At 45.4% G+C, this 24,046-nt stretch overlaps 1 protein-coding gene across 3 annotated transcripts in view; it reads left to right on the top strand.

The window, feature by feature from the left end:
• Positions 1–24,046, top strand: part of SUFU (SUFU negative regulator of hedgehog signaling) — a 119,796-nt gene that overhangs the window by 70,514 nt on the left and 25,236 nt on the right. For 2 of the 3 annotated variants that reach the window (XM_065552660.1, XM_042845189.2), the window contains 3 exons: positions 608–680; positions 8,849–9,005; positions 10,622–10,733. In XM_065552660.1, coding sequence (XP_065408732.1) covers positions 608–680; positions 8,849–9,005; positions 10,622–10,733 — 342 coding nt within the window. The remainder of the gene's footprint in view (positions 1–607; positions 681–8,848; positions 9,006–10,621; positions 10,734–24,046) is intronic. The other variant, XM_065552659.1, reaches the window with a different exon arrangement.

Below are 24,046 nucleotides of genomic sequence, written 5' to 3'. Positions count from 1 at the left end.
TAAGGCTGCTCGGAACCATTTATGTGCACCGTGGATACTAACCAGGCAAAATGAAGGAACGTTAGCCACGGTAGGAAGCTAATTATGATACTGAATGTGACTCTGCTGATCTAGGATGGATTGACAAAGGTATTTAGTCACCTAAGGCTGCAAATAGGCACCTAAATATTTTTGTCAATTTGGGCCCTGATCTTGTTAAATGTAGCCTATGTGTAAACACTGAAATTTTACTTGGTTACAACTCAGTGCCTAGCAAGGCTAAAACTTAATTCAGTCTTGCAATGTAAATGGGATCAAACCATATTAACTGTCTTCCTGAGCTGTGCAGCAGCTCTGAACTTTGGAACACTTCAGCAGGATTCAAGAATGGGAGAGAGTCTCCAATGCAAGGCTGAGGAGTGTTGAGCACAGCCATGCAGTAACATGCAGTGTAACGAACTTTCATGATGTAATCGTGGATTTAAAGGGTGACTGGGCACGCCGGGTCTTACAAGCAGTTCGTCCATTACCTGTTTCGTCCAGGCACCTGTTCTGATTAAGCACCATAATGGTGGGAGCTCCTGGTCGGGGTGAGTAACTTTGGTTCACTGCCTTTCTTTCTTTGTAGTGCTGGAGGCCTGTGGCTGATAACCGATATGCGAAGAGGAGAGACCATATTTGAGATTGATCCGCATCTGCAAGTATGTCTTTAGTTAGTAAATATAGTCCGCCCTTTTGTTGGTAGCCCCTCCCATTTTCTATGAAGTTGAACTACTCGTTCAAGTGGATCGTCCCACAGCACTTCTTAGTTAGGGATAATTCCTGTGTCCTCATTAACATTCTCTCTCAGGAAAAGTAGTTCTCATGATCAACTGTTGTCAGGCACAAAATTGAATATATCTGTTTAGTGTTGCTGTGCAGTGTTGAACTGCTGCATTCCACCCTAGAGATGGCTGCATTTCAGACATGAATGAATTGATTCCTTTAAGTGTCGCTGTAAAATGCTCTAGGACAGTGTTTCTCAACCTTTTTGATACCAGGGACCGGCTTGCTACCTTCCTAAACTGTATCAGGGAGATCTCAGGGACCAGCGCTGGTCCACAGGCTGGTTGTTGAGAAACACTGCTCTAGGATCCTTCAAGATAAAAGGTGCTACAGTTGTTGATGAAGGGCCAAATCCTGAAGTCCTTACTCAGTTTGTCCAAGTACTGTCTTGGTAAAAAATTCTCCCACCTTACAGGATTCTAAATTAAGTTGCCAGCTCAGGAAAGGATGTCATTGTAGACAGCTCATTGAAGTCCTCTACTCAATGTACAGCTTTTTTGGGAGGGAGGAGCAAACAAGATGTTAGGGTACCTAAGGAAAAGAGTGGAAAATATTACAATGCCTTGATGTGAATCAGTGGTGTGGACATGTGTGGACAGTACTGTCATCCCATCTCAGAAAGGGTAGTGCAGAACTAGAAAAGGGTTCAAAGAAAGGTAATAAGAGTGATCCAGGGCATGGAGAAACTCGTATGTGAAGAAATTGAAAAATTTGGGATTTTTATCTTAGTAAGGGGATGAATAAGAGGGGATATAAGTATATGATCCACATGGTATAGAGAACATGGATCGGGAACTTCTTATCTCTCTGTTTTGTAACACAAGGACAAGGGGACAGTCAATTAAGTTTCAGTGTACGACATTCAAAACCAATAAAAGAAACTCTCACATGTGACTGGGGTTGTGGAACTCATTGCTGCAGGAAGTCATTGAGGCCAAGAAATTAGAAAGATTCAAAACAAAATTGGATATGGATTTCAAGTGTTCTTAAAACTACAGTACCCACCTGGAGAAGTGAGGAAACAGATTGACAGAGCCAGACGGGTACCCAGAAATCGCCTTTTACAGGACAGGCCCAACGAGGACAATAACAGAGCACCACTGGCCATCATGTACAGCCCCCAACTAAAACCTCTCCAGCGCATCATCAATGATCTATAACCTATCCTGGAAAAACGACCCCTCACTCTCACAGACCTTGGGAGGCAGGCCAGTCCTCGCTTACAGACAGCCCCCCAACCTGAAGCAAATACTCACCAGCAACTACACACCACAGAAACACTAACCCAGGAACCAATCCCTGTAACGAACCCTGTTGCCTTCTCTGTCCCCATATCTACTCTTGCGACACCATCATAGGACCCAGCCACACCAGCCACACCATCAGGGCTCATTCACCTGCACATTTACTAATGTGATATATGCCATCATGTGCCAGCAATGCCCCTCTGTCATGTACATTGGCCAAACCGGACAGTCTCTACGTAAAAGAATAAATGGACACAAATCAGACATTAGGAATGGTAACATACAAAAGCCAGTAGGAGAACACTTTAATCTCCCTGGACATTCAATGGCTACTTTTAAATCTGTTGTTCTTCAACAAAAACATTTTCAGAAACAGACATCAAAGAGAAACTGCAGAGTTACAATTCATTTGTAAACTTAACACCATTAATTTGGGCTTGAATAGGGACTGGAGTGGCTGGCTCACTACAAAAGCAATTTTCCCTCTCTTGGTATTGACACCTCCCCATCAATTATTGGGAGTGGACCACATCCACCCTGACCGAATTGGCCTTCAACACTGGTTCTCCACTTGTAAGGTAACTCCCGTCTCTTCATGTGCCAATATATATTTGTGCCTGTATCTGCAATTTTCACTCCATGCATCTGAAGAAGTGGGTTTTTTTAACCCACGAAAGCTTATGACCAAATAAATCTGTTGGTCTTTTAAGGTGCCACCGGACTTCTCATTGTTTTTGTGGATACAGACTAACACGGCTACCCCTCTGATACATGGATTTCAAGACTATCAAGAAAGTTGTTGTAAAACAAAATTTGGAAGGATATTAAACCTCAGGCTTCAGGATTTAAGCCAATCTAACTATTAGAGATCAGGAAAAGACCCTGATGCACCTTCCTCTGGAGCATCTGGTACTGGTCATTGTCAGACACATGATACTGGACTAGCTATGCCATAGATACGATTCAATATAACAATTCTGTGTTTCTCTGACATGAGTAAGAATTTTGCCTTAGTAAAGAATTCAAGATTTGGCCCAATATAACACGTTTTACGTTGGCTATTCCATTTGTCTTATGGTCCATACATCTGTGTCTAATTGTTCTACGTAACTTTTCAGTATCTTTAATGTGAAAGCTTGTATATTAAAACCAAATTATATTCATTTTTTCCCCAGGGGCATGTACATTTAAAACCCTAATCAAAATCTGGCAGAAACATAGTTCCACAAATCCAACAAACTCGTGTGGTTTTTTTGTGCGCTCAGATTTGACAGCGGTAGGCACTAATACAAAACCTTGAAAGATACATAATCTCCTACCATGGAAATGCATGGCTGAAACTTAGATGTTTAACAGTGAAAGCAACACTACACAGAAGCTTATGGCAGATTGTAAAGAATCCTTTTTCATTAGAATCTATAGAGAACAGAGGCAGGATGAAATGAACCAAACAGGAATTGGGCCAAGACAAAGATTAACACCCCTACTCATACGGGAAATGCCATGGGATGTTGAATGAGCCCAAGTGAACTTCAGATTTGCATTTTATATATTCCACAACACTACCAGCAGCTCATCACGGTTAACCCCAAGCTGGCGTGTTGGTTCAGTATTAACTTGGTAGGGTGAGGGGTAGAATGCCACTTTACTGAGTCACAAACTCAACTTCTTCCAGCACCCTTTTATCCTGGCCTCCCATGAAGTGCTGATCAGGGCTGACAAGATCTGAAAAGGTCACAGCCTGAAGTATGGGAGTATAGTTCTACCTCGGTATTGTTTTTGTTCTTCCACTCCAGCTAGCAAGATTTGATTACTACTTTTAAAAGCTTGTCTGTAATATTTAGTTTCTACCTCTCTGTGCTTTCCATGTTGAGACAGTGCTAGACTATTCTTTGCACAATAGTGCCCCCTAGTGCCCACATGTTTGTTCATAGAGGTTCTAAGTAAAAGAGTGTGTTTGGGGGTGGGAACCGAACTTCCTGACATGCAAGTCAGCCATGACAAGCTGAGGTGTAGAAGTACTATTTTTTTTTCCATCAGGCTCTAACTGTGCTTTCCCTGATCTATTTGGGTATAAACAGTCTACATCGTCGGGTCTCCTGTCCTATGCAGGTGCATACATTCATCTGCTTCTGTATGTTTCCCGCTGTGCTGCAGAACAGAGGCTTGGCAGAGGGCTGCACAGGCATAAGCGGCTGCTGCTGTGTTGAGTACCGTGTCAGGCCCATGTTTCATGTGTGGCAAGTTAAAGAAGTATGGGCTGGATGAATGGACCATCAGGTGGATAGAACGCTGGCTAGATTGTCGGGCTCAACGGGTAGTGATCAACGGTTCCATGTCTAGTTGGCAGCCGGTTTCAAGCGGAGTGCCCCAAGGGTTGGTCCTGGGGGCGGTTTTGTTAAATATCTTCATTAATGATCTGGAGGATGGCGTGGACTGCACCCTCAGCAAGTTTGCAGATGACACTAAACTGGGAGGAGTGGTAGATACGCTGGAGGGTAGGGATAGGATACAGAGGAACCTAGACAAATTAGAGGATTGGGCCAAAAGAAATCTGATGAGGTTCAACAAGGACAAGTGCAGGGTCCTGCACTTACGAAGGAAGAATCCCATGCACTGTTACAGACTAGGGACCGAATGGCTAGGCAGCAGTTCTGCAGAAAAGAACCTTGGGGTTAGAGTGGACGAGAAGCTGGATATGAGTCAACAGTGTGCTCTTGTTGCCAAGAAGGCTAACAGCATTTTGGGCTGTATAAGTAGGGGCATTGCTAGCAGATCGAGGGACGTGATCATTCCTCTCTATTCAACATTTGGTGAGGCCTCATCTGGAGTACTGTGTCCAGTTTTGGGCCCCACACCACAAGAAGGATGTGGAAAAATTAAAGTGTGTCCAGTGGAGGGCAACAAAAATGATTGGGGGCTGGAGCAAATGACTTATGAGGAGAGGCTGAGGGAACTGGGATTGTTTAGTCTGCAGAAGAGAAGAATGAGGGGGGATTTGATAGCTGCTTTCAACTACCTGAAAGGGGATTCCAAAGAGGATGGATCTAGACTGTTCTCAGTGGTACCAGATGACGGAACACAGAGTAATGGTCTCAAGTTGCAGTGGGGGAGGTTTAGATTGGATAGATTTAGATAGGAAACACTATTTCACTAGGAGGGTGGTGAAGCACTGGAATGGGTTACCTAGGGAGGTGGTGGAATCTCCTTCCTTAGAGGCTTTTAAGGTCAGGCTTGACAAAGCCCTGGCTGGGATGATGTAGTTGGAGATTTGTCCTGCGTTGAGCAGGGGGTTGGACTAGATGACCTCCTGAGGTCCCTTTCAACCCTGATATTCTATGACACATACAGCAAGTGGTGGGCCTCATTGAGCTACATACTCAGAATGGGGGTGTGGAGGCTGAAGTTGCATTGGGTGGTGACAGTGATTGGAAATGTTTCTCGGGAGAAAACCTCCCCACTTTCCTGAGAGCTGGTAATGCCCAGCTGCCCAGTAACTAATGAGGGGTCTAGCTTGTGTTTAGATTGCATTGTCTTGTGTGGGAGGAGAGGTTTGTCTTTAGCACAGTGGTTCCCAACCTCTTCCAGACAACTATGTCTTAGCCAGGCTTGGGACCAAATGCAGCCCTGGCATAAGCAGACATGCTTTCTGTTTGAAGTCAATGAGCATTGTGCCCAGTGAAGCCAGGGCTGAACTTGGTCCTAAGAGGACAGCTATATACTCAGCAGTGTTGGTTGCCTCCAGCTGAGTTGTGTGGATCTTGGACTACTCTGAATCCATCTCACAATCACAAGAACAGTCCACACTGTAGGTTACAGCATATGCAGTTGAGTGTGGGTGACAGAGGTACATCAGGGATTAGCAGAGATGCTTCTTGTTATGGGACTAATCTTGCAAAATGCTAAGTGCTTCCAAGTCTCACTGAAGTCAATGAGAGTTGAGTACGCCAAGCACCTAGCAGGATTAGATTAGATTAGGATTAGAGCAGAGCTCTAAGGTAGAGATAAGGAGTCGTCATTGCTGATACTGGAGTGTGTATGTACCACTTGAAGAATCATTTTTTCACTGAATGCCTGAAGTCGCTGCTTCACAGTTTGCTAGGCTTCTCGCTCCTATTGAGATGTCCTTGAGGTATGCATTGAAGCAGAGGCGTTGGTAGCACCACTGAAGGATGCTAGCAAGGGAAGGGTGAACCTGACTTTACACAGTGCTGAGAAATTTGCTCTGGTTTAGTGGAACTCTTAGAGATGGCGTCAGTTTTGCCTATAAATAGAATGACCTTCCCCCTATTGAGCTGACTTGTAGCCCTGATCCTTATGTCACCAGTCCAGAGCATGCAGGGACCTGGCAACATAAGCAGGAATTTGGTAATTGCAGACATTAAACTTGAGGTACCTCTGAAGGTGAGGATGGGGTACGTAAGTAATGCAATGTAAAACTGGATAGAAACACTGGTGGTTGATGTTTACTTTAGCTTGGAGTCAGCCTTTTCATAGAATCATAGAATATCAGGGTTGGAAGAGACCTCAGGAGGTCATCTAGTCCAACCCCCTGCTCAAAGCAGGACCAACCCCAACTAAATCATCCCAGCCAGGGCTTTGTCAAGCCGGGCCTTAAAAACCCCTTTAAGGATGGAGATTCCACCACCTCCCTAGGGTAACCCATTCCAGTGCTTCACCACCCTCCTAGTGAAAAAGTTTTTCTTAATATCCAACCTAGACTTCCCCCACTGCAACTTGAGACCATTGCTCCTTGTTCTGTCATCTGCCACCACTGAGAACAGCCTAGCTCCATCCTCTTTGGAACCCCTCTTCAGGTAGTTGAAGGCTGCTATCAAATGCCCCCTCACTCTTCTCTTCTGCAGACTAAATAACCTCTCAGTTCCCTCAGCCTGTAAGTTATGTGCCCAGCCCCCCAATCATTTCTGTTGCCCTCTGCTGGACTCTCTCCAATTTGTCCACATCCCTTCTGTAGTGGGGGACCAAAACTGGATGCAATACTCCAGGTGTGGCCTCACCAGTGATGAATAGAGGGGAATAATCAATTCCCTCGATCTGCTGGCAGTGCTCCTACTAATATAGCCCAATATGCCGTTGGCCTTCTTGGCAACAAGGGCACACTGTTGACTCATATCCAGCTTGTCGTCCACTGTAATCCCCAGGTCCTTTTCTGCAGAACTGCTGCTTAGCCAGTCAGTCCCCAGCCTGTAGCGGTGCATGGGATTCTTCCTTCCTAAGTGCAGGACTCTGCACTTGTCCTTGTTGAACCACATTAGATTTCTTTTGGTCCAATCCTCCAATTTGTCTAGATCACTTTGGACTCTGTCACTACCCTCCAGCATATCTACCTCTCCCCCCATCTTAGTGTCCTCTGCGAACTTGCTGAGGGTGCAGTCCATCCCATCATCCAGATCAGTAATAAAGTTGTTGAACAAGACAGGCTCCATTAATAAAGATGTTGAACAAACCACCCCTTTTAAACCACTGCAACGGCAAAGGGGCTTGCACTGACAATCTGGAAACTCTGAGGATACAAATACCGCATGTACGTTTCCATTAAAATCTGATGACTGAAATACAAAGTTCAGATCATCTAACATCCAAGCATGCTTGAGTCAGTACACTGAAGCAAAAACTTCTCTATTTAAAACGTGGGTGGAGCAGAAAAAACTGTCACTTTTACTGTGTACAAATTGAAACCAGGAAGAAAGCTCCACATTTGCATTCAAATGCGTACAATGAATAGAAGCGGAGTTCATCTCTGTATTTCAACCTTCAAGTGAAAGCAGCGAGGAGTCCTTGTGGCACCTTAGAGACTAACAAATTTATTTGGGCATAAGCTTTTGTGGGCTAAAGCCCACTTCATCAGATGCCTGGAGTGAAAAATACAGTAAGCTGTGTGTGTGTATGTGTGTGTATGTGTATATGTATATATGTATATATGTGTATATATGTGTATATATATATATATATATATATATATATACAGCACACGAAAAGATGGGAGTTGCCTTACCAAGTGGGAGGTCAGTGCTAACTAGGCCAATTCAATAAATTTGTTAGTCTCTAAGGTGCCACAAGGACTCCTCATTGTTTTTGCTGATATAGACTAACACGGCTACCACTCTGAAACCTCAAAGTGGTTTAGCTTAACAGCATCCCCTAGTGGTGAAAGCTGGAAATCTAGACTAAAAATAGTTCCTTCACTAGGTAGGCCTACACTTAAATTTTTGGCTGCGGCTCAAAGTTTGAAGATTGCTAGCAACAATTGTGTGTGTCCTGGAAAATTTGTGGTGTCTAAGAATAAACAGTAGTGTTAGTCAGCACTTATTATCTGATGTCCAAAAAGTCAGGTGTGGACATACCCATTGTGTAAACCTCACCAGAGTAGTCTCTTGTGTGCTGGGAAATTCTGACTCCAGAGGTGCACGGCATTCATGTGTTTGTAATTAACGGGAGGTTATGCAAAACCTCAGAGAAGATTGCACAAAAAGTAATTGCTCATTGCTACATTCGTTGAGTTTATCTGTGGTTTGTAACATTGATACAAGGTTAAGAATTGAATGAAGAGCGGAAGTAATCTGGTCATTTTGCAGAGATAGTATATCCATGCTGCTTGTGCTTTGGGTCTTTTAGAAGCGTGTCAGAGATCGTAGCTTTAGTCACCCAGGAGCTGATTTGGAAAGGAGCTGTTTTGCACTCAGCTGGTAACAGGTGGACCGCAAGACTGTGCTTCTGACAGCTGCTTAGATCCAAACCACACCCGAAAAAGTCATGGCTCTTGGGATCTTTTCAAGCAGGAGAGAGTCGATAAAGGGATTGAGACAGATGGCTCGAACCTGAGTGGAGTGAGCGCCAAATGTGCCTGGGATGATCTGAGCCGGCCCCCAGAGGATGACGAAGATAGTAGAAGCATTTGCATTGGAACGCAGCCACGACGGCTGTCTGGGAAAGGTAAGAGGGACTTGACTGAGTCAGTTTCCCCCCTCCCCCAAAGACATTCCCTATGTACTTGAAGCACTTGGTTTGCATAGCCTTAGGACTATTCTATAGAGCTTGAAAGGTCACATTAAAGTTGTGCCCAAACTTCATTGCAAACCCCAACCCTGCTCAACTTCACCCTCTTCAGGGAAGGAGGGAATTTATTCTTTCAGGTGACTGTCTGAGTTTAGCTTTGTTTTGGGGTTAATTCCAATCTGAAAGTCCAGAGTAAAACTCAGGAAGCAAGCCCATGTCACATGAAACCAAAAAGGCTCATCAGACACCTGTGTACTATAGTTGTTTTCCCCCACCTGGCTCTAATTCTAATATAATATTTCCAAGTATTGGCTGTCGACTTGGACTGACATTGCTTGTCGCAACAATAACTCAAATGGTACCTGTAAATAAGGGGCTCTGGAGAACGGGCTGAGAACATTGGAGACCTTATAGTGAGGTGCCATTTTGGGTTACAAGTGGGGTAGATGTGGTGCACACGTGTGTGTGTGTGTGTGTGTGTGTAATTTAAGTCCTGTTTAAATGAGATCTTTCAAATCCATGTAGATTTATTACAATAAAATGTGGGGAAGTCTGATTTATAGGAGTTGACATTAAAAGCAAGTAATGATGGTTTCTGTAGACATAGTTAATATTTTTCTTGTCTTTAATTTTTTTAAACTGAAAAATGCAGTCTTGGGGGTATGTAAGTCACAGTACATAAGACACCATTTCCCCCCCTCCTCCCCGGTCCCCCAAATGAAAAATCTGGGAGATCTATACAAAGTCATATTTATGTTATGCCCTTCAGATGATTCTGAAATGCTTTATATAGAATATTTCACTCCAACCTTTCACAAAAGTAGTGGGAGTTTCTTAGGAAAGCTTGCATGCAAATTTCCCTGTAATATATTTGTCTATCAGACATTATTGAAAAAATGTAAAGGTTAAGGACTGCATTTAAAGTGTATATGAAGCTAAATGTGAAAATTAAGTTTCAGGATGAACTTTTGCCCTGTGTAAAATTCAGTTCAGTTCCTTTCTTTCTTGGAGCCCACTCACATGAGTGTGTTTAAATTAACTGACAGGCTTGCAAAGGCAAATGTAGAAGTTATGGGAGTCGTCTTTAATTAATCTGATAAAGGGATAAACTTCCATTGTATCACCTGGTTGGGAAAATTCTCAGCATCAAAGAGTTAGATGTGTCTTGGATTCAGGCGGTTCTGGGAGAACCCTTTCCCTATGAAAAAGGGTGGATGAGATACCTAATTGCTTAGCAGCATTCCCCCTCTGGATGAGTTCTTGCCAAAGGCTCCATCCTTCCTTGCTGGAAGGTTGGATATACATTGGGGACACCAAAATGGAAGAACTGAAATGGACTGCAGAGAAATAACTTCATAAGCCTGAGGTGTCATGGAGAGCACCTCTTTCTGCACCCAGGCAAAGGGGGTGAGCTCAGTTGAATACCTGTTATAGAAACAGACACCAAAAGAAGCTGACTCCCTCAGGTTCTCATTAGCGTGTGTGTGTGTGTGTGTGTGTGTGTGTGTGTGTGTGTGTGTACTAAACCACGTTCAAACAAACTCTCTTTGCAGATACAGAGCAAATCAGGGAGACTTTGCGGAGAGGGCTTGAGATTAACAGCAAACCTGTTTTACCTCCAATAAACGCACAAAGACAGAATGGGTTGAACTATGATCGAGCACCGTAAGTAGGATCCCGTGCTCTTCAGATTTGGGGAAAGGGGAGAGTAGAAGACAAGATTATGGCTTGGTGGGACCATTGCATGGGGAGTAGGGGAAAGGGTAACAGTGGGTACTTGCTGCCTAGAAATGCAGAGGGAGATGAATTTTTCAGGGTGGTTTAATGGCATAGTAAATAAAGAGAGATCTTGTACTGTGCAGTAGTGTTCCAAAAGAAGCCCCTTCGCTTAAGTTGTTTGAAGCGGGACCGGAAAAAGCACCGGAGAATGTATTGTAGGGAACAAAGCGGCAGTATCATCCAGAGAGTTAGCCGGACTAGATAACACTGTAGATCTTTTTCCTACGTAACTTCTGAGTTGGTGAGTGCATGGCAAATGGCCTACTTGCTCAGACGTGCAGCATGTGCATTTTTGCCTTTTGAGGGCTTCCCACCCACTGAACGTGAGACCTCGTTTTCAGTTACCATTGGTACTGTTTGCCCTGAGAGAGAGCAGTGGAAGAAGACAGTTTAGCAATGCTGTCAAGCTAGTAGCACCACAGTTTACCTACCTTGAATGGTTGTATCTGGAGGGTCTCACTTTCTGGACTCAGTGCATGTTTTCTCTTAGGGGGAGGGGGCAGGGCGTGGCTGGTGGGGGTGGGTTTCTAAAGCAGCTATTAAAAGCAATAAATAATGGGAGAGGATTGTCATCTACATTTAACCTTTACTGCACAGTTCTCATCTTTTTGTTACCTTTTTTTTTTCCCTTCTCCCACTTCAGACTCGATGCTTTTGTCCAAAGAGTAGAGGTCGCATGAAATCTTCCTTTTTCCATAGTGTCAGAAATGCTCACTGTCCTTCAAACTGCTCCTTTCCCTTCACCTCCCACTGTTCGCTGCCATTCCTGTGCTAGTTCATTCTTAACTGATGCGTCGTAGCCAATGTAATATCATTCTTAATACTTTGTTATAGTCCTCTCGTCCTTTCTCCCGTTTCTTCCTCTCTGTTCCCTGTTCGGCTGATGGGTCTCTCTCTTAATTCATGATGCTATGTAAATATCAAGTAACATGAAATAGATGTGGTGTGGCTGTTTTTTAAAAAGGCACTTGAGATTTTTTCATCATTTTAAAAATCATTCTTAGATTCAGTATAAAATAATACTATGGGGCCAGATTCTGACATCTTTATTGATATTGAGTAATATCTTGCTCCATGAAGAGTGGTCCCACAGAAATTAAATTTTTTTTTAAACTACTTGTGGGATAAGATACTGCTCCTTGGAAGGTTGAAATTTACCAGAAATCTTCCCCCATCATGCATGTATGCTGATCTGTTACAGGATTGTTCCTGCGTGCTGTGCTACTGGTGTGGAATTAAATAGGCAGTACATCTCCTATGTTCACAACTTTTCAGGGACAGCAAAATATTTAGGGTCATTGTCAGTTTGAGAAAGTGTCTGACGTACAAGCACTAATACGGGACGGCAGCTATAATTCGGACAAGACAGGCATTCAGGGATCAGATAAACAGGGCTCTACTGAAGACAGAGCACTGAAGCATTGGAGGGGGACTTTAACAAGGGTGAGAGGTGGAACACCTGCATAAATATTGACATGTGTTTTTTTTTTTTTTTTTTTTTTTTTAAGAGCTCAAGGCAAGGAGGACGGTGAATCAAATATGGAACCTCCTGACCTTGACAGTGCCCATTGTAATGAATGTATCTCATTTCCTTATCTTATCAGTAATTCCCCAAAGCGAAAAAGATAGGGAATGACTGCTTCCCAGTATCTGCTTGCTGAAAGATCAATAAGTTGCTTTGCTCAGACTATAGTTACCACTTTGGAAACGGATAGCGACCCTATTTTTCCAGAATAGCGGATCTCATTAGGCTTCTAGAATGCTGTATCTTTTTCCTGGAGTCACTTTGATGATAGCTAGCACCCTCAGTGCTGAAAGAGCTCTCCACCCCCCACATCAAACAGCCATATGCTTCCCCCCACGTCTTGCGTTCTTGCTGCCACCTTAGACGTTGATTTATAAAGCGGAGCTTTTCACTTCATGCTGCTGCTGCTTTTTTCCCCGAATCACCTAGGTTTGTGGAAATCTCAACTAGGTCTTCTTTGTCCTGGGAAAATGACTCATGTTGGAAAATGTTAACTAATACATTTTAACTAACACAATGGTAAATCTCATTTAAGACATGGGGCAGTTGTGTTTATTGTTGTGCTAGTTAAAACATATTAGTTAACACATTTTCCCAGTATAGACAAGGCTAAAGAAATCCACCTGACTGAGCAACTTCCTGCCCTAAGAGACCATCACAAAGTGTCCTTGGACTCTGAGCAGTGTTAGATCAAATGGTGGGAAGAGCTTCAGCATTGATATAAAACTGCTACACCTGGTGGCAGTTCCATTTTTTTGCATGTGTAGATGAAATCAAATATCCAGTCTTTGTCACTTAAGATACTGGCATAAACAGCAAGGTTGAAAGACAGGGTGCATGGTTCTCTGCAGACTTCCTGTGTGACTTTGGGCACCAGTTGCCTTGGGCTTGTGGGGCTCAGGCTCCGGGACTGTTTCATTGCTATGTAGACTTCCGGGCTCGGGCTGGAGCATGGGCTCTAGGACCCGGCAGGGTGGGAGAGCCTCTGCTCAGAAGTCTACACAGCCAGAGCCCCGTGAGCCTGAGTCGGTTGGCCCGGGCCAGCTGCAGGTTTTTTTCCTGTGTAGACATACCCTTAGCCTCTCTGTGCCTCAGTTTCCACATCTGTAAAATGGGAATAGTAGCTCTGCCCTCCCTCACAAGGATATTGTGAGGCTAGATATATTGACTATTGTGAGGGTCCTCAGAAACTACACTGATGGGACTAGTGTGTGATCATACACTGCACTGTTTACCCAGACCGTAAAATATCAAATTGTGGCTTTTTTGAAAGCCGTGTGGATAAATGCTTTAGGGGGCTCTTCAGGAACGTGACAGAAGTATTCTCTCAGCCAGGGTAAAGTGTATCTCATCCACTTTGCATGTTGAAGTCCACAGACTTTAAGGTCATAACATTTGTCCCAAACCACACAAAACCAGTGAGGAGAGGCGTCTTCATGCCCTGGACATCTAGAGAGCCTTGGCTTTTTACTTAGAACATACCAAGCCTTTCCATAAATCAATTCAGCTTCTTCATCGCTACAGCAGATAGGATGAAGGCTCACCCGGTGTCCTCACAGAGGATTTCCAATTGGATCACCTCGTGCATAAGGACCTGTTACGACCTGGCGTGGGTTCTGCAGCTGCCAATTGTCAAAGCCCACTCGACGAGAGCGCAGGTGTCTTCGGCGGCCTTCCTGGCGCACATCCCTATCCAGGACATCTGTAGAGCCGCAATGTGGTCCTCTGTCCACACATTTACTGCTCCTTATGCCATCATTCAGCAGCCCAGGGTTGACACTGGGTTCGGCAGAGCTGTGTTGCAATCTACACGTCCGTGAACTCCTATCCGCCTCCAGGGGTACTGCTTTGGAGTCCCCTAATATGGAATGGACATGAGCAAGCACTCGAAGAAGAAAAGACAAGTTACCTTTTCTGTAACTGGTGTTCTCTGAGACGTGTTGCTCATGTCCATTCCACGACCCGCCCTCCTTCCCCACTGCCGGAGTTTCTGGCAAGAAGGAATTGAGGGTGGGGGGAGCCAGCAGCGTCCCTTATACCGCACCATGCGTGTGGCACTCTAGGGGGCGCCAGAGCCAGCCCCTACAGATACTGTTGAGGGAAAAACTTCTGGCACCGGTGCATGTGGCGAGCGCACACACCTATTATGGAATGGACATGAGCAGCACATCTTGAAGAACACCAGTTACAGAAAAGGTAACTCTTTTTTTCGGTTGCTGAGAGAGCTTGATCCTGCAGTGTGCTCAGCACTGCAGCCCAATCCAGCACAGCACGTTCTTAATTGTAAGTATGTGAGTAATTCCACTGATTTTAATACCAGTTCAGTTTGTCCCAAAGTCCTAAGAAAAGCTTCCTCAGGGAAAAATTGGTTTCGGTCTAAACTCTTCAGAGCAGCTGTAGCACGAGTCACAAGACTGGACTTTCTTTTGTAGTTCTTAGTGGAGACGGTGCAGTTCCTCTTCTAAAGATATGACTGAAAACACTCCGGAGGTTTAAAAGTGCACTGAACAATTGTTTCTCAAAATGACTGTTCGTTCCGTTCATAAACACCCATTAATCAGTTCATAGAAATTAAATAAACACGTGTCTAGTAATCTTCGGAAATGTTTTGTCATTTGGACCATGATAACAGAATACTCTGCTGTGCTGCTTGGGGAAAATGGGGCTTATATGCATAAATATATTCATTAGTGTGCATTATTTGCTGGTTAGGACCTGCAGCATGGTAAGTGCTTTCCGGACAGACAAGAAGGGATGGTCCCCGTTCCATGATGTTCGCAATCAAAGCCGCAAGGAATCCGTGCAGGAGCCAGATACTGCTCAGACTCCTGATCTAAAAGATCAGTGGCATTCGTAGAGTCAAGCTTTGTTTTCTATTTAATTTCCTAACGTAATAGATCCTGGGCAGAGACCTTAACAGCACTGTCAATTAATCCTCACAACACCGCTGGGAGGTAGGTACGTGTTCTCTCCACTTTACAGAGGAGGAAATAGAGGATAACTAACTTGCCCAAGGCCAGAAGTCCTAAGCAGAGCCAAAATTGGAACCTGGGAGTTGTTAATTCCTAGCCCCCTTCCTGAACCCTCTAGATCACTCTCCCTATGTGAGGGTGTAACAGGGTCAGCTACTCACTGCCTGGCGGCACCTTCTTGTGGCTCATCTGGGGAATTCGCTCGCCGCTGTCTGTGCTCTGTCCAGTGATCACTCAGCCCCTGGCCTCAATCACTCGTTCTGCGGCCCCTCTCTCGCTCCTCTCCTTAGCCACAATCATCTTCCCCTTCTGGGGAAGTCGTCAACTAAGGGATAGAATATAAATCTACAGCTAGTGAAATGTACACGCTAAGGTTAAAAATACTGCTGGCTACAACTCACTGTGCCAGTGCTCCGATACCTTTCACCCAATTCCCCAGTGATCTGACCCATTTCTCAACAAAGGTTTAAGCAACTGAGTGAGGCATCCTGTTACTGAGACTGAATTATTGCCTGACTATACTACTCCTTAGTATTGGGTTTAGCTCTCTTCATCCAGAGACCTTAAATAGCATAAAGAATTAGAGCAGCAGTACTCACTGCAGCAGGAAAAGTACTCTGTTCATGTATCTTTGACTTTGAAAAACCGTTTGTATATTCACTTACTCATCATTACATTACTTACTCATCTGGTCCAGACAGATCTGGTTCATGGAATGACTAACAATGTCTGCCCACCCACCAATCAGGATCTGTCCATTTCTGGATCTCCTAACCCAGGACAGAGGTAAAATCAAACGTCCCAGCCTGGGCTCACTCCACCTCGGGACCTGGTGTTTGGATGGGCATCAGAACTAGAAGGCTCATGTTCTGCCCCCATTCAGGAAACCTTATCCAAATTAGAAAGGATTCTACTAGAATCTGCTACCCAACCAAATGGAGATGACTTTTGGCCTGGGCACGACTCCTCCAACATTCTCCAGATTCTGCAGGCATTCTGTCCCTGAGGGCTTCAGGTCTCACTCTTAGTTCACTATGGGTACACCTAGCAATGATTAATGCCTTCCTTCCTCTGGTGGAAAGACATTCCATCTTTATCCACCTAACTACTGTATGGTTTATGAAAGGCTTGATCGGGACCTTCCCGCCAGTCCTTATACCTATGCCTCAATGGGACCTTACCCTCATTCTGTCAACACTCATAGGTCCACCTTTTGAACATATGGTGACATGGCCCACCTGTCCATGAAGGTTGCATTCTTAGTGGACGTCATTTCATCCTGGAGGGTTTAGTGAGCTAGGAGCCCTCATGGCGGACCAACTGTATAGTGTTCCACAAAGAGAGAGTTTTCTCTTCATTTACACCCCCAATTTCTCCCCAGGATGGTTTGAGTTCCACATCAATCAAATTATACTTAACTGTGTTTTTCTTGAAACCCCACACTTCCTCCAAAGACAAGAGGGTTCACTCCCTTGCCGTCCAGCGCCCTGGCATTCTACCTGAACAGAACCAATCCCAGTAGGAAATCGGAGACTTTGTGTGGCCATAGCAGAAAGGTCAGATGGGCAAGCCATATCCTCCCAGAGATTTCTAAATGGGTTTCGGGATGCCTCTTAGGTACGTCTACACTACCCGCCGGATCGGCGGGCAGCGATTGATCTAGCGGGGGTCGATTTATCGCGTCTCTAGTCTAGACGCGATAAATCGACTCCCGAGCGCTCTCCCGTTGACTCCTGTACTCCACCGCCGCGAGAGGCGCAGGCGGAGTTGACGGAGGAGCAGCAGCAGTCGACTCACCACAGTGAAGACACCACAGTAAGTCGATCTAAGTACGTCGGTTTCAGTGACATTGTTCACGTAGCTGAAGTTGCGTAACTTAGATCGATCCCCCCACCTTAGTGTAGACCAGGCCCAAGAGAGCTAGAAAATCGCAAGAATCCCTCCCCCTGCAGGTATCACAGCTTATGCCACATGAGCACAACCTGCCTCCATGGTATCCCTATCTGACATCCCACCGCAGGACATTTTCAGGGCAGCAAGTTGGAGTTCTGTCCACACGTTTGCGACATTGGCTGTGGATACATTGGCTGTGGATGCAGCAGTAGGAATGGCAGTATTGCAAGTATCTTTTATTGCCATCTTCCTCACACCCTCTTCCAGTCTGAACATTGCTTGCCAATCCAATCACCCATGTATGGAATACACCTAGGGGCCAGCACTTGAAGAAGTGGAGGTTTTTCAAGATGTCATCCCTATCTGTATTCCACTACCTGTCCTCCATCCCCTGTACTTCAGATCCTGTTGGATGTGCGGTGATAGAAGGAACTGGAGAGGTGTTGACCCACACTGCCTCTTATAGCCTTGGCTGGGAGCATGAGGGGAGCTACTGTGCATGTGCGGGTCAATGGACACTGCTTTGAAGAATTTCTGGACTTGGGCGCACGGCATGCATGCGTACCCATGTGTGGAATACAGATAAGGACCCAACAGCTCTAAGAACCTCCAGTTACAGCAGGTAACCTGCACTTTTTTTTAACCAGCATGACCTTTTTCCTTGATTGAGGTTTTTGGGGCTTCTAGTAAAGTGTTCTTAAACAATACCCAATTACCATTCACATTTTTCTGATTAAATTGTCCCTCCAGCTGATTGTTTTCAGCTTTTCTTTACAGGAGTTTGTGTGTGTGTGTGGATACACACACACACACACACACACACACACACACACACACACACACACACACACACACACACACACACACGTCTGGACTTCGTTCTGTTTGCACATTATAAATGTGATCAAGTCATAATCGTTTGTACCTAAGCTGCCATTAATGTTTTAGTGCTGTGATCAGTTCCTCTATGGTTGTCAAGAGGAGATCTAATACAGGATTCCCCGATGTTGGCTGGAACGCTTTTTGAGTTAGGAAACTGTCATCTCTAATATTTAGGCACTCCAAGGATGCTTTAGTACTGGGAGCGTGAGTCCTCTAGCATGTCACTCAGATTGAAGTCCTCCATGATCTCACAGCTTATTTTCTCAATCTACTACTCTTACTTAACCCAACTCCCATCGATTTCAGTGAGAGTCTTGCCTGAGTAATGAATGCAGCGCAGACCAGAAGCAGGTGCATTTTGGGGTGTTAATACATTTCAGGGGTATCATCAGGCATAGGCCCGAAGATGGAGTGACTAGTTAGCAACATAGTGTAGCGAACACCTGGAAATGCACTGCCTGTTGTAGTATATTGCTGTCACCGATATAATAGCTTGTTCTTTTATAGCTCGCTCCATCTGAGAATCAAAAAGTACTTGACAAACATTAAGTGGCTAATCCTTATGACATTCTTGTGTGGGAAGCACTGTCTCAATTTTACAGATGGGGAAACTGAGGCATAGAGAAGTTGTGTGATTTGCTCAGGATCCCTCAGGGAGTCAATGGCAGCTCCAGGAATACAACTTGGATCTCCTGATTCCAGTCTAGTTTTAGCTACAGGGAGAATCAGTGACCCTCAGTGTATTAACAGAGTTATCATACAACTTTCAAAGTGGATTTGGGGATTGGGGTGGCTTGTTGCTGCTTGTATTGCATTCGGTTGATGTCCTCAGGGCCCCACTATGCTATGAACCTTGCAAAGCCATACTAAGGCAGTCCCTGCCCTGGAACTTAGTCTAAATAGACAAGACATACAAAGGGTTGGAGGGGCACTGGAAGTCCAGAGCTGAGGGGACATGCCCATGGTCATAGTGTAGGTCAGTGACAGAGCCACGAATGAATCCTGAGTCCCAGGTCAGCACCCAATCCACTAGGCATTGCTGTCCCACAGAGAAAGTCCCCTTACCCCAACCAAACCTATAAAATAGCTATTGGGACAGCTTGAGAAGAGGTTGCTATAAACATGACTTGTTTCATAAAGAAGGGACATCCAAACTTGTGCAACCCAATGATTGTACTGGCCATTTTCTGGGAGCCCGAAGGGTGGTTGCTAATTGGCATAAATTGAAGCAGATTGCAGTCACCCTCCCCTTTTTAATTTGGACCGAGGGCCTGGGGCGACTACAGGTCCCAACTCATGGCCACTCAGATCAAGATGGAGCCTCGCATGCTGGAACCTGTCATCTCCCCCAGGCGTCTTCTCCCTGCTTGAAGCAGGATGAGACTGCAATCTGTGTTTGGCCACTCGTGCTACAGAAGCCCAGCTTGAGAAATCTGACGTGGCTTTGGCTAACTATTGCTGTTAATCTTCATTCACAAGCTTTAAAAAGAAAAAAACAGATTCAGGCTGTTGGTAGAAACTGAAGCTGGGGGGAAAAAATAGTTAAAAGTCAGCTAAAGTCACCTTGGTAACTGCTGCAATACGCTCACCCGGAACAAGGAGACATCAAACCCAGCTACAAACAGCTTTAAAGAAACAAAAAGAATTTAATCATCTAAAGAATTAATTTGACAACTGCCCACACTCACACCTCCCACAAGTCTTCAATCACTTGGAAATGTGCTTTAATCTCCTCCAACTCCCCTCCAATTTCATAAAATGCTAGATGTGCAATCCTCAAACTGGGGCATTTCCGGTATACTGCTTACATTTAAATGTGCTGCCTTTCCAAACACTGCAGCCCTGGCTTTTGCCGACTTGTTTTTTCTGGACATAGAGAAACAAGAATTATTTATGTGGGTTGGATGAAGTATTAAATCTGGAATAGACCAAGTTTGCAACAATGTACGTAGTAGTCAGCTTGATCTAAGTCATAACACTAAAAATTACACCAGCCTTTGCTCCTGATTTATTTGGTGATGGGTGGAGAAGTGAAAGGTTATGGGTAAACAACAATTGGAGATATTGGTGCTAGAAACCAAAGTGTTTCTAAACTCTCCTTTAAAATTTGAAACTACGAGCTAGGCATGGCAGGGAAAGCCACGCCATGAACTTCTTTTTAATAACGCCCCAGCAATTCCATCAACCTCTCATCTGGACCGTCACCCTTTCTACGGGCCAGAACAAAGATTTCCATTCCTGCTGAAAGAATGCTAATGTCTCTTGCAGAGTTGTGTGTCCAGTGCACACTTGATAATCTGAAAGTCAGATTTAATTCTTGGCTTTTCTGTAGCGCCTTCCATCTGAGCATCTCAAAGAACTTTACAAACACCACTCTGTTAATTATTGCAATTGAGGGAGGTAGCTCCACTTCTCAGATGGGAAAACCGAGACAGAATTTAAAAAGAAATCCAAGGCTTTGTTTTCTCTGCAAAAAAGGTGAGGCATTTTGTTGTTGTTTTGTACCTTGAGTTAACTATGTCGAGGTAAAACCGTAGCAGAGATGAGACATGGATAGTTTTTTACCTCCACTAGCTACAGCAAGGTAAAAACTACTTGTGCATCCACTAGGTTTTTACACTGAGAGAACTGCGGGCAGGTCTACATTAGAAGCACTACATCGGTGCAGCTGCACCATTGCTAGAAATGCATATGGACTTCCTAGAGTGTTGTAAACAGGCCGGGACTTTCATCTGACCCAGTTACAACAAACCGTGGTTGAGTTGTGTCTTCAGTGTAGCTGCCTTGTCACCCAGCCCCCACAATGTCTGCACCCATCATGCTGCCTACCTGTGTTCGTATCAGTGCATTTTGGGACTATCTGGGCAACTGTCCCCGCTAGTGCCTTGGGGATGCGTGCACAGAGCAACAGCAGTATCCACATTGGGGGCAATGCACTTGGGGGTACCTTATTGTGCAAGGAGGGGGATAGGCAAGCTCTGCTACACATTCATAGTTGTGGGTTTACATCTATACAGCAAAAGGCATGTTACAACCTGATTCTAGGAATAGAGTGATGTAGGCCACATAGCTACTGTGGCTAGTGACTTGTATTCACTACCTCATGTGTGGACACACATGTCTTGAACGACCTATGTCACAAAGTGTTCAGAAAGTTTCAGTGTAGAGAGCGCCTACACCTCGATTCAGCTACCCCAGCTTTACTCTTTTAACATAAACAGATCCCTCCCCAGACCACAATCAGAGGAACAACCCACGGTTCAAAGAAACAACAAACATGGCAGTGGTCACTATTTTGGAAAGGCTTTTAGCTGAAGGGATTGCTAATTATTTGATGTTACTTAAGTGTTAACTGCCATATTGCTTCACACATTCACCTTTTTAACAGAATGGCTGGTTACTAATTAATGTAAAGTCTTAACTATTTAGGGTCTGAAAAAAAACTGTTAGTTGTATTTCCAAGTTATACGTACGTTAGTGTCATCTGGTGAGCACGTAAGGCACAAGCAGCATTCGCCATTTAAAAACAAGAGTTTTCGATATGACCTACAAAGTCCAGCCCTTGCCTTCACAGTGTTGTGGTGGTGTTATATTGGAGCCTGTCGGGGCAGATCAGGAATCAGAGTCCCATTGTGCTAGGCATTGTACCAACTAGTGAATTAAAAACAAAACAAAAAAACAGCCCCAACCGCAGAGAGCTTGCATGCTCTAGGTTTGTGGCAAACTCTATGGAATTCTATTCTGTAAAAAACATTAACCAGTCTGGGTAGAAAAGGGCCAATACCCAGTCTCTCATCTTTACTAACTAAATTGCTGAATAACTCTGGATATGCCCACATGTACACAAATTCTGCAGTTGCACGTATGAGTTGATAAACTTAGTCTAAAATCTCTCATGTTTCTGGTGGCTGACATCCTGTTGGGGGGCTTGGTAACGAATAATTGGAAACTCTAGATGACAGGCTAAGGCTTTGTCTACACTACATCCGTGTCGCTAAAAGTCGGGCAGTGTAAACAAAAATACTTCCACACGCACCCCAGGGTTCACGTTGTGGACAGGAGAGCGCTCCAGCCGACAACGAGCCATTTACACTGCCACTCGCTGCGGCAAAACTTTTGTCTTTGGGGAGTGGGGGGGAGGCGGACTTTTTTAAGCACCTGTGAAAGACAAAAGTTTTGTCATTCAATTGGCAGTGTAGACAAAGCCTAACTTTCCCACAGCATAATGTGTATATAAGATCTGATAAGGAAGTTCAGGTAAACCTTAGGTTAAGGTCAATTGATCATTAATCAACCATGCACTTCTTGGGTAATCAAACTGTAAAATGTTTTCTTCAGTGTCTGGCCCATTCCACTGCTTTAAGGCCCCACCTATATGGAGCTGTAAAATGTGTTTGCTGAACCAGTTTAAACTCTCAGGTTTAGATGCCAGGTAGCCTACAAAGGGATGTGTCTTCACTGCAGAGTTAATCTGGTGACTGGCCTTCAGATGATCAACACCTGGTTAGCAAAGCCCAGTTCCTGTGTCCTCACCAGTGCTGCACTCGCCCATGTGTGTGTCACTAGGGCTGCAGGTAGGGTGACCAGACAGCAAGTGTGAAAAATCAGGACAGAGAGTGAGGGGTAATAGGAGGCTATGTAAGAAAGACCCAAAAATCGAGACTGTCCCTATGAAATCGGGACATCTGGTCACCCTAGCTGCAGGGGACACATACCATGGTCTTTTGTGTTGCTTGGCTGCTTTCCCAATAACCTGGGAGAACATGTCTGCCCTTCTGGGCCCAAGAGGGCGGTGGGCGGGCTAGAATTTTGGAAGGCATTGGAAGACTGTCAGCACTCAAGTGGTTTAGCTTGTTTCCTCACTGCAGAGTGGGAGTAGGCTACCAGCCCTTGTGAAAGCTTCACTTAGGTTTTAGCTGATAGCCCTAGTTGAGCCAGCTAGCCCGGGTTTAAAGTATCATCAAACTCGGGTGAGAGGGATGTGGATGGGGCGGGGCGTGAGAGCCCTGGGTAACTCTGTAGCGAAGACACACCCCAAATCAACATCATTGGTGGACAAGCTGTTACATCATGATTCTCCCATTCTGCATCTGAGACAAGGCTCCATCTTGCAGCGTAGAAAGGGTCAAGCCATATTTTAATGATGTTCCTGAACTGTGCTGTGACATGGTAACATTGTTTGTTTGGTCTGCCCTGCAGGATGAAATTAGAAGCACGTTTTAACTGTCAGGGACAGGTGCTTGGAGTGTTGTCAGCCAGTCTCCTTCCTCTCTTAGGGTTACTATATTTCCACAAGCAAGAAAGAGGATGGGGGGGAGGAGCCCCACTCTAGCCCCGCCCCTGCCCCGCCCCCATCCACTCCCTCCCACTTCCCACCCCCTGATTGCCTCAGAACTCCCAACCCCCCCCCCCCCCCCCCGCCCCTTGTCCCCTGACTGCCCCCTCCTGGGACCCCCTGCCACTAACTGCCCCCCCTAGGATCCCACCTCCTATCTAAGCCGCCCTGCTTCTTGTCCCCTGACTGCCCCCTCCTGAGAACCCCCCTACTGACCCTACCTGTCCCCTGACTGCCCCGACTCTTATCCACACCCCCGCCCCCAGACAGACACCCTGGGGACTCCCATGCCCTATCCAACTGCTCCCCACCCCCCTGACAGGACCCCCAGAACTCCTGACCCTATCTAACCCCCCCTGCTCCCTGTCCCTGACTGTCCCAACCCCTCTCCACACCCCTGCCCTCCTGACAGCCCCCCCCCCGAACCCCAGGCCCATCTAACCCCTCCCTGTCCCAATCTCTCTCGACACCCCCCCGCCCCCCTGACAGCCCCCCGCCCCCAAACTCCCAACCCATCCAACGCCCCCCTCCCTGTCCCCTGACCAGGGCCGGCTTTAAAGAGCCCAGGAATCGGGCTGCGCTTCGTCCGGGG

Source organism: Chrysemys picta, chromosome 7 (genome assembly GCF_011386835.1).
Source record: "Chrysemys picta bellii isolate R12L10 chromosome 7, ASM1138683v2, whole genome shotgun sequence".
NCBI classification, from domain to species: Eukaryota; Metazoa; Chordata; order Testudines; family Emydidae; genus Chrysemys; species Chrysemys picta.
This window is presented reverse-complemented; position numbering and strand designations above follow the sequence as displayed.